At 35.7% G+C, this 17,768-nt stretch overlaps 1 protein-coding gene across 2 annotated transcripts; it reads right to left on the reverse strand.

Moving 5' to 3' along the window:
* Nucleotides 1-4,417: 4,417 nt before the first annotated feature.
* LOC145086837 (zinc finger protein GIS-like) lies at nt 4,418-5,922 on the reverse strand. 2 transcript variants are annotated; one of them, XM_079024673.1, is made up of 3 exons: nt 4,999-5,922; nt 4,728-4,853; nt 4,418-4,594 (listed from the first exon to the last, which is right to left on the reverse strand). In XM_079024673.1, exons 1-2 carry the CDS (start codon nt 5,719-5,721, stop codon nt 4,767-4,769), a joined length of 810 nt encoding a protein of 269 aa, XP_078880799.1. In that variant the 5' UTR covers nt 5,722-5,922; the 3' UTR covers nt 4,418-4,594; nt 4,728-4,766. The 2 variants fall into 2 exon arrangements, with proteins under 2 accessions (XP_078880799.1, XP_078880800.1); XM_079024674.1 differs by lacking the exon at nt 4,728-4,853 and having other exon boundaries at nt 4,999-5,919.
* Nucleotides 5,923-17,768: the final 11,846 nt, after the last annotated feature.

The following is a 17,768-nucleotide window of genomic DNA, read 5'->3' on the forward strand; positions in this document are numbered from 1 at the left end:
TTGCCCAACATCGGAATCCTGTCCGGCATCGGGCTTACCCCGGCATCCGACCACATCGGGCATTGGGCTCCCCCCGGCATCGGGCTTACCCCCGGCACATACACAAAATATATCATAAACATATAAACTAGCATACATCGGGCTTACCCCGGAACATATAATTCATGGCATAATAACTAACATACATCGGTCTTGCCCTGACATCGAGCTTACCCCAGAACACATAGCATATAACATAATCACATATACTGCCTCGGGCTTGCCCCTACATACATATAACACATAACACATAAACATGCATGAATCACAAAGACATCAAGCATACATAACTACTTCTCGGGACCACCCCTGCATCGGACCAAATTTCGGAAACATATAAGTTGCATCGGGCTTACCCCGACATACTACAACTACTTAAACGAGCCGACATTGTGGCCGTAGACCCATTCCTACTAGAAGGAAACTCACCTCGTGTGACTGACTGCTGTAACTCTAGGTAGGGAATCTCTGTCTGTTGCTCTGGCGACTCTCTGGCTATAAAATCCCACAAAGGTACTTAGTCAAAAGCTGATAACTACTCTTAGGGTAAAATGACCATTTTACCCTTGGCTAAAGTCAACATCATGGTCAAAGTCAACTTCCCAGTTGAACGGACTCGCCGAGTTGGCTCGACAACTCGTCGAGTCCCAATCTTCTCAACTACCCCCAACCCGACTCTACTCGTCGAGTTTAAAAAGAACTCAACGAGTTCACCTTCAATCATAACATCAAGACAATCTTCATCTGGCTCGCCGAGTTCTTCCTGAACTCGTCGAGTTTATCTTCATATTAAGAATGCATCCATTCTGTGACTCACCGAGTTGTATGAACAATTCGTCGAGTCCATCTTCATGAGTTAGGAGATGGCCTTGGACTTGCCGAGTACGTTCCTGCACTCGTCGAGTCCCATGGTTTCCAGATCCATGGCTTTGTCCATTTCATTGAGTCCCCTCCCTGGACTCATCCAAATCCCTTCTAAACTAAAGTGGGCTCCTCGGAGCCATAACAGTTTTTGGGAACCAACTCACGACTCACCGAGTCCATGCATGTCCAAGTCTAATAATTCGATTTCTGATGGGCAAAACTCATCTAGAAGGTAGATCTAGGCTCCTAAGATCGGTATAACACGTAAATCCATGAACTTTACGTTCATACATGGGAATTTTATGCTCAAAAGACCACAAATGAGGTTTATTTCATACTTGGGGTTCTCATGGCCATAAAGATGGCACCTTTATGCCATGAGGACCCTCTAAGGTTGCAGATCTGAGTGCAAATCGACTTGCGTCCAAGTCTCAAAGGTCAAGCTCTTTGGACCCAAAACCTCATAAAGATGACCACAAGGAGATCTAAGAAACTACAAGTCAAGTATGAGGCTTGATTACCAGAAAGTGAAGAGAAGCTGATGTTGCTCTTGGATCTACAATCTTCTCTTGAAGTCCTCTTTCTTCCTCTTCTTCTCACAAGCTTCAAATACACCTAATAACTCTCAAAATCACAAAGAAAGCTCAAGATCACTTATGGAGGATTAGGGTTTCAGGATTGCTGCTCTGGAGGTGATGGAGGCTGGAGAAGAAGCCCATAATGTTGCTTAAATAGGGTGCAAACCCTAAATATTAAGGTTTCCCCCAGACTGGCCTACTCGTCAGGTCAAGCCGCAGACTCGCCGAGTAGATCACTTAAAGCCCGCGTCCAAACCTGGTATCTACTCGACGAGTTAGCGCTACAACTCGTCGAGTAGGTCTTATAAAATGACAATTAAAGAATTAAATACATACCAGAAACGGGGCGTTACAATAGTTCATGTTCTTAGCCAGTTTGTCACTGCTCCTTCTATTGTTCATTGAAGAGTTGTTCTTTATATTTTGTGACATCTTCATGGTACTCAGTTTTGCAGCCTTGTGTTTCCCTTCACGTCTTCTTTTGAACTACACGACTATAGTGATGCTGATTGGGATAGTGATGTGTATGAACACAACTCCACTACTAGGTTATATATATATATATATATATATATATATATATATATATATATATATATATATATATATATATATATGGAGATTCGTTGATTTTGTTGAAGAGTAAGAAACAAGATGTTGCCTCTCGAGCGACTAACAAATCTGAGTCTAGAGCTATGGTTGCCGTCACTAGTGAGATTGTTTAGTTAAGATGGATTCTTGCAGATATGAGTGCTCACATTTCTTACCCCACCCCCTTTGTATTGCGATAATAAGAGTGCAATAATAATTGCCAAGAATTATGTCTTCCATGAACGGACAAAACATATTGAAATTGATTGCATTTAACTGGTCACCACCTTCAATAAGGGACTATTTCTTTACGACATGTTTTATCCACCTTGCAGATTGTTGATATCTTTATGAAGGCATTGTCTAGACGTAGATTTCATTTTTTTTGTCTGACAAACTCTCAATGTATATTGCCGTCGTATAATGAGTTTAAGGTTTCATTTTTTGTCTGACAAATTTTCAATGTATATTGTCGTCGTATAATGAGTCTAAGGGGGATGTTAGCCCAATAAATATATTAAGCCTGTTGGTTTGGGCCCTTTTAGCTACACCCTTTAGTTAGGTTTAACCTAATTACTTTTCATATATATATATATATATATATATATATATATATATATATATATATATATATATATATATATAATCTTTTCTTTTCATTGTAATTATACTCTTTTATCATTGAATAATAAAACTCTATCATTATTTTATTCAGTAGTGCACAAATATTACATACATTCTACATTTTTCTTCAAACTTGTATTTCTTTTAATTTCTATGTGTTTAATTAAGTATAGAGGAAATGTTGTTTTTAGTTGATGGTTAGGTATCAGAGATCGAATAATTTTAGAACTGCTTTTATAAATTGTCTTAGGCCGGGAGAGTGATGTTATGCTTCCTATCATGTGATTTTAATTTTCGGTAGCATTTATTGCCACACTACATGCTCAAAATGTTATACTAAGACCATTGGCGACGAAAAAAATCACAACTATACATATTTGGATTTGTCGTAAATACATTTATATATCGCCGCTATTATGATGTCCTTAATACTTTATAATTACCGTTAATACGGTTAGTTTATTGGCGATATATATATATCGCACTAATGATACGTTGATATTGTCTGAGCTACTTCTATCGCCGATAAAATCTATCATCGGTTATGATTGTTGCTTTCTTTCTAGTGATTTTGCCTCTCAATCTAACAAATGAAAAAATAAAGTTGTAAAAGGTATTTTTACTTTAATAGTTAGCGGCGAAATCGTAAAATACTCTAGCTAGGCAAAACTTGCCAACACCTCTTATTTTGACCTTAAGAGACGACATCTACAAAACATGGTTTAACCTAGCCACTGGATCGCTCTAATTTATCAACATTATGGATTTACTGGGCGCAAAGCGCATATATCAAGACCCTTAGCTTTAGCGGCGACACTATTAACGACGATATGAGTATTGATACAAAGCGTGTTTGCTTTGTATTGCCGCTAATAGTTTTGCCGCCAAAGCCAAATTTTTGTAGTGTGAGATTAGATTAGTTAAAATGACATTTTAAAAAAAAATTAGATCAAAAGCGGCATGGGAAGATCTCTCTCTCTCTCTCTCTCTCTCTCTCTCTCTCTCTCTCTCTCTCTCGGCATGCCACGTTGGTGGGACGGTGTTTGTTGAGCATGTTATGGTTGTCGAGCCCGCTCCCGCAAGCCTATATGTGAGCATGTAAAAATGACAAAATCTATATTAATTTATATAAAATTATAATTGTATTTTATAAATAATTACTATTTATTTACTTAATTGAAGTTTGGTTGTGTTTATACATGAAAACTATACTTATGATTTTAACTGTAAACCAATATTTGTCAAGAAACAATCAAAATTAGTTACAACTATCCATTTGTTATAACATTTTCCAGATGATTTTTATAAATGGTGCGACCTTCTTTTTTGCATGAAGAAAAGGGTTTGTATAAATGTATGACTGGGTGTGATTTCTCGAAATAATATTGAGGTTCTGAATAGCGATAGATGCAGGAAGAGCCTGACAAGTGACAAGTGCGATTGTTCCTATAGAATATTTTTAATTACTAGAAATGCTTAAGATTTTAAAAAATTAAACTATAAATTAAAAATATGTCGGCCACAAAAAAATTAAAATCAACTTGACAGATTTTCTAACATCGTTCTAAATTCAAACTCAATTGACAAACTGCAAACTTTATGCTGTACTTTAATAACTCCTTTTTTTTAACGAAAACAAAAAGTCTTTGTAAATGCTACAGAATTCACGAGAGCAATAATACAGCGGCAATTAATGGACATAACTCACATAAGAAAAATGATTAAAAACATAAATACCCTTTTGGTCGTTTTTTGCAATCATTAATTAATACCTTAATATATGATTCTTGTTATCACATACTAACAAACATAGGATAATTAAATTGTTCACGTGTGGTTTTGGTAAGATCTAGGGAAGCATTTTGTTCCAAAATTGTGGTAGTTTATGAAAGGTGTATCTGCAGAATTCCAAAACAATGTACATTTAGAAGACTAAAAGAGAAATGTACAACTACAGAAGCCCATAACTAGCAACTGACACTTGTACTTTTTGCATTCTGGATATGGTTATAGCACAAACAATAACAGCACCTGTGCACCACCACCATTGAAACCTCTTCTTGAACTTCATCAAAAATGGCATCTTATTATGGCCTCATTTCCAATATCAAATGTTCTTTTGATTTTGGTTTCTTTTTTTTCTAAGATTTTTTGGATCTGGGGAGGTTAAGAGTTTGAGATGTTGGTAATTACGATGTAATGATCATCACATAATGATTGGAATTTAATAAAATAACAACTATATGTACTTTATTAAAGAGAAAAAAAGGAATTGATATTATAGATGTAAATCCAAACTAACTTGATCTTGAACACTAGGCTTCTGTTCATACGGATATCGGATCTGAGAATTAGTCCCAGTTCCAATTCTTGACACCTTCAAGCTGTCAGAAAATATCGAGCTTCTAGCCGTCGGATATCTCCACACGGTCAACGGACTGCCATTGATGGGTGTTTGATGAGAGCTTGAAGTTGTAATCCCTCCGTAAAACCTGTTAGTGTTGTTCGTAATACTAGTAGTACTGTAAAGATTACTGGTAGTATTTGGGCGCCAGGAAAGTGGTTGTTGTTGGTGGTAGTAGGGTGGGCCGTGGGTGGGTGCGGCGGTGAGACGGTGGTAATTCATAAGACCGTACATTTGTGCCTCCGTGAAGCTTCCATGGAACATGGTGGACTGAAGGTGAGCTCGTTTGGCGTGTTGTCGTTCTCTTTTATGTGCGTTTTGATGGCCTCCTAAAGCTTGAGAGGTTGGGAAGTTTCTGCAACAGTAGTGGCACTCGAATTTCCGGTTACTTTCTCCGGTTTCTTTAGATTCCTCCTGGACGACGGCGGCGGTGTCGTTTGAATCTGACTCGTCGTTGATGATGACGATGGATGAGTCGGCAGCAGCACCGGCGCCACCACCAAATTCTTTCCCAAAGAGCCTAATGCTTTTTTCTCCGAGTAGTGAGGGGCGGATGAAGGGAAGCTGAGAGAAAGACTCCACGTTCATGAAATCGTGAGTCTCTTTGTCAGCTTTTTCCATAATCGTGGTGGATGAAGAGAGGAGGACGGCGGCGATGTGGTGGTGTAGGAGAACTGTCGGGAGGATGGAGAGAAGTAGGGTTGTAACTTATATGTGTGATGAAGGGTTTACTATAAAGGATAAAAGGAACAGGATTAAAGAACATCTACCAGACAAAAAATACAAAATTGTATCATACCTATAAATTATTTAAATATAAGTTATAGTACTAGTAAATTACATAGAGGAACAATCACAAAGTGATGAACATGATATAGTCCATTTAACATTGACCATATTTTAAATTAAAAAAAAAGGATAATTATAGCACAATATATTAAGGGAAATTGAGAAATTTAAATATATTTTAAACAAGTAGTTTTTTTTTTTTTTTTTTTTTTTTTTTTTTAAATCTAACGACTCTCTTCAAAATGTGTATGTCGGAGCAAACCTAAACATGCGAAGCTATTGTAGCTCAATGTTATATATATATATATATATATATATATATATATATATATATATATATATATATATATATATATATATATATATATATATATATATATATATATATATATATATATATAGGGAAGAGTTATATGGAAAATGAATGATTAGGGCAACACATATTTGAACCAATGAAAACATGACAACACATCATTTCCATAATAACTTCCACAATACACTACTTGTGAAGAAAGAAATGGACACGTGTCATTTGATTATTGGTTCCGGTAGATGTTGCCCTAGTTATTTGTTTTCCATAGAACTCATTCCTATAAATATATATATATATATATATATATATATATATATATATATATATATATATATATATATATATATCGAATGCTCGCGCGTTGCGTGAGATATAAAAAATATTGTATATTAAAAATAACTAAATCATTGTTATTAACAATTAAATAATAATTTCATAAAAAATATAAAAATTAATTTTTAATAATGGTATTATGTTGAACTATATTATAAGAGATAAAGTTGGAACTTGAAATTGTTTTGCATATACAAAGTTATATGATTAAAATAGAAAAAAAATTAATTTTTAAAAATAAATAAATTGTTATTATTATCTATTAAATAATAATTTCATATTAAATTAAAATGTTTATATTAAATATTATTATTATGTAGAAAATACGATAATAGAGACATCTTTTTATCTATCTTAAATTTTATCATTTTGTACAACATATGATAATAGAGACAACTTTTTATCTTAAATAGTAAAAAAAAAATGTTTTGTATCATAAATATTACTATAATTATGTAGGACATATGATAATAGTGACATCTTTTATAAGATTAAAACTTTAAATTGTATTACATACAGTGTTGTAAAACTTGGCTAACACAACCAAATACTCGACATTTTACATAAACTCGGCCTCCAATGGAAGCGAGTTTGTTTAACTCAGCCAGGAGACACTCGGATCCTTATTAAACTCGATTCAAATCTAAAAGATACGTTCCAAAATCATTTTCGAAATTCTGCAATTTAATTGGTCACTTGTCGACAAAGACAATCTCACCAAAGAATACACTCAACATCATACAAAGTTAAATGCAAGGAAGATCTCATAATTTACTCCTTTAAAATATTTCACAACATTTTTTATTTATAGAGGAGAATACATTCTCTTGTTTACTCTCACGATCAATGTGGGATGAAGATATTTTAATTAAACTCATTTCTTTATTTGCCAATAATTTCATTTTGTTAAATAAAATATTAAATAATAAAAATAAAACGTTATTCAAAAAATTTATTGTTCAATAGTTCAATTTTTCAGTAATCTCGTAAGTTGCTATAAAAAAAATTAAGTTTTTAATGAATAACTTTTTGTTAAATCCTAAAATCATAAATTTAGTTAGGTACTTAATATAGAAAGTTTGTTTATATGTATTTTTATGCTTCAAAATGTCATTATAAAATAAATTCATTTATAAAATATAATCTAGTATATATTTCGTGCTTTTTAATCAAAGTGATTTTTCAAACAATTATAATTTTATGTTTAGGTAGATTTTTTTTTTATATTTATATAACATTATGTAACTTATAATATTATTATAAACAATTTGAATAAGAAAAAATTGCAAAAATGGTCCCTGTGGTATGCATTTTTTTGGAGTATTAGTCAAAACTACGACTTTTTTGGATTGTTAGTCCTTTTGGCCTACTATGGTTTTGGTCACTCGAAAAACTAAAAAGACTAAAATGCCCTTCTTGTATATATATTTTATATTTATTCTATTTAATTTAATGTTTTATTATTAATAAACATTGGGCCCCAACCCTCTCTCTCTCTCTCTCTCTCTCTCTCTCTCTCTCTCTCTCTCTCTTCTTTCTGATCATCTTCTTCCTCAAGAACAAATCTGAAAATCTGGAGTGTGTTGTTTAAGAAAAAACCAAGAAAATATGGAGCAACTCTTCATCTTCGTCTTCAAAACAATAAGATCGAGAGGGGGTCGACATTGCAAGGCCGCTCGGACGACCTACTTCGTCTTCTGGTCCAATCATCTGTAACACAGGAAGGAAAAGAGGATTGATCGGGAATCAAACCAATAGCGACTATCGGTGGTCCTGAGGAGTTCAATCAAGCAATAAGGGTGAAAATCGAGACTTATTGTGGTTGTTTTTGGTCTGTCGGTCAAACGAAAGGGAATGGGTCTTCGATTCCCATTAGATCGGAGACGAAAAGGGACCGCAAGCAACATCTTCTTTCTTTCTTCTTTTCCTGATTCGCTATGAATCACAAAGAAGGAGTCGATTTTTACGGCGGTTCAAGCCTTCAAATGGGGTTGTGGGGGTTAAAAAGGGTAGCAACAGCCGGATAGGGTGCTTGTGGTGGTGTTTCTCGGCAGAAGGCGGAAAGAAAGGGGATATGGAGGTGGTGGCAGTGGGGAACCGGGAAAACATTATCAGTGATTCTAGTTCTTTGACAGGGGAAGGAGACGAATGGGATGACAGTCGTTGAGAAGGCTATGAAGGGGTGTCAGAACAGTACAACATCAATTCCGGGCGTGTTTAACAGCGGGTGTTAGGGCTGCTACTACCGGTGAAGAATCACCGGTCCTTTCCTTCTTTATCACTGGTTCTACAATGAGAGTGGGTGTTTAGGTGATGGATCATTAGGAAGAGAGAGAGAGAGAGAGAGAGAGAGAGAGAGAGAGAGAGAGACAGAGAGAGAGAGAGAGTGAGTGAGTGAGTGAGTGAGTGAGTGAGAGAGAGAGAGAGAGAGGTGGGCCCGGTTTTATATTTAATAATATTAATAATTTTAAAAGGTGAAAGAAAAATGAAAATTAAATTTATTAAGGGTATAATAGTCTTTTTAATTTGGAAATGGACCAAAACTACATGTAAAATAACTCAAAAGGACCACCAATCCAAAAAAGTCGTGGTTTAGATTAAAACCCCAAAAAAATGCATACCATAGGGACCATTTTTGCAATTTTGTCTTTGAATAATCATGGGAGTTTCAAATGTATGCGGTGAAAAGAAAATGCTTCATTTATTGGTCTAAACTGATCAAACTCGGACCGATTCAGCTTAATAAACCAAACTAAATAACGTTTTTTCTATTGAAACCCGGTTTGAATATATTTTGTGTTTTTGAATCAAATTTATTTTTCAAACAATTATAATTTTATGTTTAGGTAACTTATTTATAATATTATAAGAAACAATTCGAAAAATAATGGGAGTTTCAAATGTCTGTGCTGAAAGGAAAATGCTTCCTTTATTGGTCCAAATTGATCAAACTTAGACCGATTCAACTCAATATACCAAACTACATAACGGTTTTTCAACTAAAACTCTGTTTGAACCTAAAAAAATCTTGTTCAAAACCATTTTCGGGATTCTAAAACATAAATGGACAGTTGCCAATAGAGACAATCTCACCAAAAAATAGCCTCTAACATCCTAAAAAGGTAGGCATAAGGAAGTTCTCATGGTTAGGTCCCTTTGAAACATTTCACAACATTTCCTATTTATAGAAGAGGAAACGTTCTCTTGTTTACTCTCACTATCGATGTGGGATGAAGACATTGTAATAAAACACGCTTTCTTGTTAATAAAACATTATTCAACTTATTTAGTAAAACACCCTTTCTCTTGTTTACCCTTTCTTTATTGCTCAATAGTTCAATTTTTCTATAATCTCGTAAGTTTCTATCCAAAAAAGTAAGTTTTTATTGAATAATTCTTTGTTCAATTCTAAAATCATACATTCAGTTAGGTACTTGTGACATCCCCATTTTCACGGTCAGAAAAGACCGATTTTGTTTATGCTTTGTTTAAAAATCAGAGTAATATTTTAAATAAAAGTGTTGCGGAATTTGTCCCAAAACAAAATATGATAAAGATTTATCAAAAGCATTTCCATAGAAATGTATTTCATTTAAAAAGACTTGGGATGTCATGTTCGATACAGATCATAAGCATAAACAATACAACATAGGCCTTACTACATTATTCCGTATTTACAGGCCTAAAATCCATTAATCTCTCATCCAAAGACATCACATCTATGCTCATGCGCCACTACCTGTAATACAAGAAACTGAGTGGGTCAGGCTTGGGAGCCTGGTGAGTACATAGGGTTTTCAACCCACAATAATATAATTATTATGTTTAAACAATCAACCCAGTTACTCATCCCCATTATTTTCTTTATTCTTAAGGATCTACCCTAAGAATCATGTATTTCTCGTTCATTTATTCCTCAGGAGTATCCTAAGGAATAGGTACGAATTCCATTGTTGTAAATGACACATCTGTCAAGCACAATCTGCTAGTTCTGTCACTAGGACGCAACTACCAAAATTGTGACATTCTCTATGGGGCACATCTGCCGAAATAGTCCTTTAGGCGCATCTGCCGGGGTTATGAGGTTCTCTATTAGGCGCTTCTGCCGGTAGAGTCCTATAGGCGCATCTGTCGGGTTTGATTGACAGTATCGTTTTCGAGAGTCCACTCGCAATACATATCAATGGGTTTTTAGAGTACACCGGTGAACACGTCGTTCACAACACCTATAGGTTGCGAGCCTGCTAGTGTTCCACTGGACTGTCTAGAATAGTCTGTGGTTGTCATCCATACTCTGCTGAATGACGGGGCCATCATTTGGGAAAAAGGCTTTTCACATCGTCCACCTCTCACCCTCACCTCACGGTCTATTTCACCTCTCAACTCATCATCCAACTCATATTTCATCTATTACATCTACCCATGTCTTATCCCAACATTTTCGTAGATATAAAATACATATACTATTTAAATCATTTAAAATGTGTATAAAATCATTCATCCATCATAGATAGCAAGTATACAGATAATATGCACACATAGCACGTAATTTATATAAAATACTTCATATCTATGTGTAAGCTGAAAGTAACTATGCACTCACTTGATTAGGTGGTGACTCGGTACTTGAACAACACTTCGTTATCTCAAAACAATTTTTCCTTGACCAAAACCTAATATTAATACCACTAGAGTTTAGTTTTAACGTTAATCGCGATTAATTAATAGTCTAGCTATTATTATTATTATATAAGCGTTAAATAACACTCAATATAACTCATAATAGCCCAAATAATTATTTTAAGGTCCTAATAATGTTACTATAATTAAATAAAATCTATATTAAATATAGTATAGGCGTAACTCACTTACAGCGGGTTTTTATTAAAAACCAGGCTTCGCTGGAGCAGCGTTTCCGAGCCGAAAGCTTTTCTTCTCGGAGCCGTCGGGCGCTCCTGGGCTTTCTTCTCGTGATAGGGAGGTTCCCTAGACTTGGGAGGGGTTTAGGGAGGTTAGAGAGAAGTTAGAGATAGAAACAATGGTTTGAAGGTGTGAAGAAATTATGAAGAGTTCATCTCTTATTTACAGGAATTGTATAGTAAAGTAGTCTCCAAGCTTCGTCCGTAACTTTTGCATACGAGCTCCGTTTTTGTCTGTCTTTTTACCGTTGAGTTCCTATTAATGAGATATTCAACTTTCATTTAGACCTCGTTGGCTAATTCTCATTCTATCTCAGATTTTACAAAACTGTATCGAATTCACAACGCTCGAAGAGTAGGGACTAAGCTTTGCCCATATCTTTCGCATACGAGCTCCGTTTTTTACTGTCTTTTTATCATTTAACTCCTATTAACGATATCTTCACTTATTGTTTAGATTATTTTGGCTAAAAATCTACTGATCTAAAATTCAGATTTCGGGCTGTGCACTGCTATTCTAAATCTTAGAAAAATCATAACTTCCTCATACGAAGTTAGATTTGGATTTTCTTTTTATGCACACTATCGGTTTAACATATGCTACGACTTTCATTTAGATCGCTAAGGCTAAATCTCGCTCTATCGTAACTTCACTATTTACGCCTCCCGGTATCGTGTCGGTTCCGCCGCGAAACTTCGACGGGTCATAACTTCTTCGTTATAACTCGGATTTCGACGCTCTTTATATGTACGGAAACCTTGTAACATATACTAGAACTTGGTTGAGATTATTTATTTTTAATAATATTTTGTTGAAAAGTCGTTTTCGACCCCTATTGCCTCTAAATTGACTAGCCCGGATCTACGGGCGTTACAATTATCTCCCCCTTAGGATGATTACGTCCCGCAATCATCAACAAAACAGGATTGTATAATGAATCCATATGTTATCTCTTCATCCTAGGTAATAACTGTAACTTCCATGTTGCTTTGAACGAGTATCTAACTCTTGGACTCCTTGACTGCAGGCGGTGCTCGGTCTTGCACCTGCTCGTTAGACTTTCAATCATGACCTTCGTTTCACAACCTCATTCTTTATCAGAGACTCGTTCTTCTTCTTAACAAACTTAGGATAAGTTAATTTGATTACTACAATTGACCGATGTGTCATATTCTAATGACCTATCATCGTATGTAGCAATGCTTAGACTCAGGTCTCTTAGAGTCAAATTCCGGAATGGAATATACCTTCCTTCATCGTCTAATGTGATATAATCACATTTTAACATGTAGCATTTCTAGCTACCAACTTCTTTAACAAGGAGTGTCATACTTCTATTGATCGCTTTGATTTCAATTGTTTGGTTTAAGTCGGATGCTACATCAAACTTGGTTCTCTGAACCACATAACCTACTCATCGTAGTCAGACTCAATGTGATATGACCACTAGGGTCGGGATAACAAAAATCTTCTTAGTCATTACCGAAACAATGGTAACCACATACTTGAATAAAACAAAATCAATTACTAGTTTCTTGGTAACCTTGTGACTTTCCCTGATCCAAGTGTGAGTCCTGTGCTTCCGGTAGTATAGGCCTCTACTACCTTTCACACCTACTCATACTCGTCCCAAGTATTGTCCCGTAGTTTTCCAAGTCACCATACAAGAACATCACATAGAAACTTAACACATAAAATATCAAAACGAAGGTTTTATATTATTCCTTGAAATGATTACATGGGTGTTCAAGTTGACCCTAGATTATGCCTCTAATAGGCTACACCATATGACACTATCTACATGGCTTCTTCATAACTTGATCTCCATGTATCCATCCTCACTCCTGATTCCTTGCATCGTCAGCTGCTTCGTCAAGGATCATTTGAAATGCTCTCGCCTTTGGCTTTGGCGGCACATATGGCTTTGTAGCCCCCTCTCTTTGGGCAGTCTTGCTTGAAGTGCCCTTCCTTGTTACATCCGTAACACACCCTTTTGCTGAATGTACACTCGTTGGCATAGTGCCCATGCTTCCCATACTTGAAACAAGTCACCTCCTCATCGTATTTTCTAGTGTGTTTCTTTTTCCACTTTTCGTACCATCTTTCTTCACTTCCTCCTTGTCTTTCGAACTTCTTCGAGAATTTTCTCTTCTCGTTGGAATTTGAAGATCCTTCAAATTTCCTTTTCTCTCCCACCTCCGCTCTCTCCAAACCCTTCTCTCGTATCTGGGTCTCCACATTTTTAGCAGCCCAGATGGCGGCTTTCAGAGTGGTATTTTGCTTGACCATTGGACCAAAGTCCGCTGGTAATCCGAGGGCAAACTTGTTAACCTTGGAGAGTTCTGTTGGGACGAGGTGAGGAACAAGCTTCATTTTCTCAGTAAAGCTTGCAACGTATTCAGTAACGCTCATTCTTCCCTTCTTCAGATTCTGGAATTCGTTGTTAATCTCCAGAAGATCCTGCTCAGAGCAGTATTGCATCTTCAACTGCACCAGAAAATCCTCCCATGACATCCTGCTTGCTTCACCTTTGTGCATTGAATCATCCAGTAGCTTCCACCAGCTTAGTACTCCAAATTTCAACAGAGGAACCGCGAGAGCGGTCTTCTGCCTGTTGCTACACTCGCAACTCTCAAACATCGTCTCCATCTTAGAGATCCAGTTCATGACTTCCACCGACGTCGGGCTTCTAGATAGACTCGGTGGTTTGGACGCCATGAAATCCTTGTATTTACATCCACGTACATCATTTCCTCCATCCTGGTGGTTTTGCATAACTATCGGTGGGTTGGCTTGACCAACAGTCCCACTGTAGTTTCCCTCCTCAGTCTGCCCTTCGTTCAACTTGGGCTATTCGACCTGTATGGTCGCTTCCTCTCGATTTTGTTGGAGCAAACGTCTGGTTTCCTCCATTTGACGATCCAAGATCGCCTGGATCATCGCTTGCACTCCGGCCATCGTTATTGGCTCAGCAGCGGCCACCACAACCGCTATTTGCTCAATCACTGGGGGCTGATCTTAGTTCCCATTTGCATTCACGTTTCCGCTACGGGTCCTTGCCATCTTGATCTATACACCGAATAAGGTGAATCTAGATATTTATTTAGGATTGACATTTAAATCATCCTTATCACCCCGAAAAGTTTATATGCTAGTTCTAATATCGTAGTTAAACGCTTAGAATCCTAAACACATAAGGTTTCCAGATCCGGTCGGGAACAGACCATAGATCCGAACAAATAATAGCATGTCAGGCACAAAGCATTTAGCACATAAAAGTATTTTAGGCATAATTCCTAAAATAATCTAGTGCTCACACCTCACAATCATCGCTTAGCATTCTAAGTTTAAGTCTAGAAATAAATCCATATTCCTAGTTCGCTTAAACTAATGCTCTGATACCAACTGTGACATCCCCATTTTCACGGTCAGAAAAGACCGATTTTGTTTATGCTTTGTTTAAAAATCAGAGTAATATGTTAAATAAAAGTGTTGCGGAATTTGTCCCAAAACAAAATATGATAAAGATTTATCAAAAGCATTTCCATAGAAATGTATTTCATTTAAAAAGACTCGGGATGTCATGTTCGATACAGATCATAAGAATAAACAATACAGCATAGGCCTTACTACATTATTCTGTATTTACAGGCCTAAAATCCATTAATCTCTCATCCAAAGACATCACATCTATGCTTATGCGCCACTACCTGTAATACAAGAAACTGAGTGGGTCAGGTTTGGGAGCCTGGTGAGTACATAGGGTTTTCAACCAACAATAATATAATTATTATGTTTAAACAATTAAACAATCAACCCAATTACCCATCCCTATTATCTTCTTTATTCTTAAGGATCTACCCTAAGAATCAGCTATTCCTTGTTCATTTATTCCTAAGGAGTATCGTAAGGAATAGGTACGAATTCCATTGTTGTAAATGACACATCTGTCAAGCACAATCTGCTAGTTCTGTCACTAGGGCGCAACTACCAAAATTGTGACATTCTCTATGGGGCGCATCTACCGAAATAGTCCTTTAGGCGCATCTGCTGGGGTTATGAGGTTCTCTATTAGGCGCTTCTGCCGGTAGAGTCCTTTAGGCGCATCTGCCGGGTTTGATTAACAGTATCGTTTTCGAGAGTCCATGATGTGCACAAAAGTACTCACTAATTTTAATATTTATAACCTAACAAACTTAACTAACTATGAACTTATAGGCAGTGTACCTAGTCAGATTAACCTAATTATTAACAAGTTTAAAAGGGGTTTTATCTGATTTTACAAGATCAGATGAACTTAAATCAAATTCAATAAGTAAAAACACACTCTTGTTTAGTTTGAATCCACTTCTTCCTTATGGCTAGCTAATGATTACGGATTATTAAGTTGGTTTTTAGTTGTATTAGTAATTTAAAATAACTTTACCAATAATTAACTAATTCATGTCAAACCATGTATGTTCACACATAATTAAACACAGAACTAATTATGAATGTAAATATGCTATGTAAGGTTTGTAATATAAACGCAATTATGGTCACAATACACGTTCTCTAGCACAGCTAAGCTTATTTACTCTAATTACTAACTAAGATTGGTCAATCCTAGCTCTAACAATTCAATGTTCACTAAATCATTAGGTAAACAAGTTCATGCAGTTAATGGTCACTAAGCTACACAGAACATGCAATCAAGCAATTAGAGAAACAAACATAAGCATGCTAGATAATACAAATCAAACACAAGCAATTTTACCAACTAAACTTAATCCATAAACATTGAACTATTCATAAGTTGGAAGCTTCATCTAGCTAAACAAGAGTAGCTAGATTCAGCTGCTCATCATAGCAACTAATAAACCAACACAAATTAAAGTAATAGAAAACATGTTCTTAATTAACTAAAATATAGACCTTTATTCTTTTTGGTGTTGAAAACCTTCTTCCAGAACCCTTCTTTCGCTCCAAATCGTCTCTTGGAACTCTTTCCTTCAGCCAAAAGGTTCTTCTTTTCGTAATAATCAGGAACACTTAAATAAACTCCAAAAACCCGCGCCACGTCGTGGGCTTCAAGTTATCCGAATCGCGATGTTTATCTTCTAGAACCCTCATGCCACGTCGTGGCCGACTTTGCCACGTCGTGAATTCAGTATCTATCGTGGATTTATTCTTTTCTTGTCATTCAAGTCTCCCATGTTCTACATATTGTCACTTTTGGTCCCTCTCTTCGAAAATCCTTTTAATTGACTGAAAATAACAATTTAAAGTCATAAGTACGATTATTCTAAACATATGATCAACTTATTAATAAAAATGTACTTAAATATTGCCTAAAAATAGGTATAAATATGGCAATATCAAAATACCCCACACTTAGGCTTTGCTTGCCCTCAAGCAAATTTAAACTTAACTCTTAATTACTAACACCACATAGAACAATCCGACTCTAGCTCAACCATTATGCCAAGACCTCAACGCATGCATTTGTGTCTAAAATTTTCCTAAAGTACCCCCCATACTTTAAATACTCACAATCTTCATAAACACTCGCCCACTTTTTCCGAAAAATGCTCGTTTTATGCAACCCTCCGAATCCATCTGCAGAAAACCTCCTTATCCTCAAGGTATTTTTAATTGAGCAACCTAAGCATACATAATCTAGAATTATAATCTATGATACCACTATGGAGCTCTTTTGGAATTCTTCACTTCTTTGACATTCGATCTTTGATTTCTTTAAATTCACCACCTTATTTGATTTGATTTCTGGTATCTTCAACTTTTTGAATTTCTTGGAATTTTGATCTTTTGATCTTCACTTTAGTTGCTCCAAAATTCTTCAAACTTTACTCGTAATTCTCTCTCTTTTTTATTACATTACATGTACCTCTCTTTTTTCACTCAAAACCTACATGCTTAAGCAGAGACGTTCAACCTCAACATTTATCGGTTAATGATAATAATTTTCCTGGATACATTTCAGGTTTAGGCTGCTAAACATATTGCATCCCTCAAACCAAACGGGATTATGTTTTTGTTCCATGATTTCACTAAAATAAGGGAGGCCACAAATGCACTATAACGTGTATTGGATCAACTAAACATTTGAAATTTCATCGGATCATCCCACATAACACTAGCAATTATAACTCAAATTATTATTACTAGATTCAATTATTAAAATTTTCAATTTCCAAATTTTCAATTTTTACTATCAAATTCTATGATTATCTAGCAATTTACTTTTTCTACCCCTACCCCACACTTATTTCATACAATGCCCTCATTGTATGCATAAAAATAAATCAAAATT

This window comes from Lactuca serriola, chromosome 2, assembly GCF_051521515.1.
Source record: "Lactuca serriola cultivar US96UC23 chromosome 2, Lser_US96UC23_V15, whole genome shotgun sequence".
Lineage (NCBI taxonomy): Eukaryota > Viridiplantae > Streptophyta > Magnoliopsida > Asterales > Asteraceae > Lactuca > Lactuca serriola.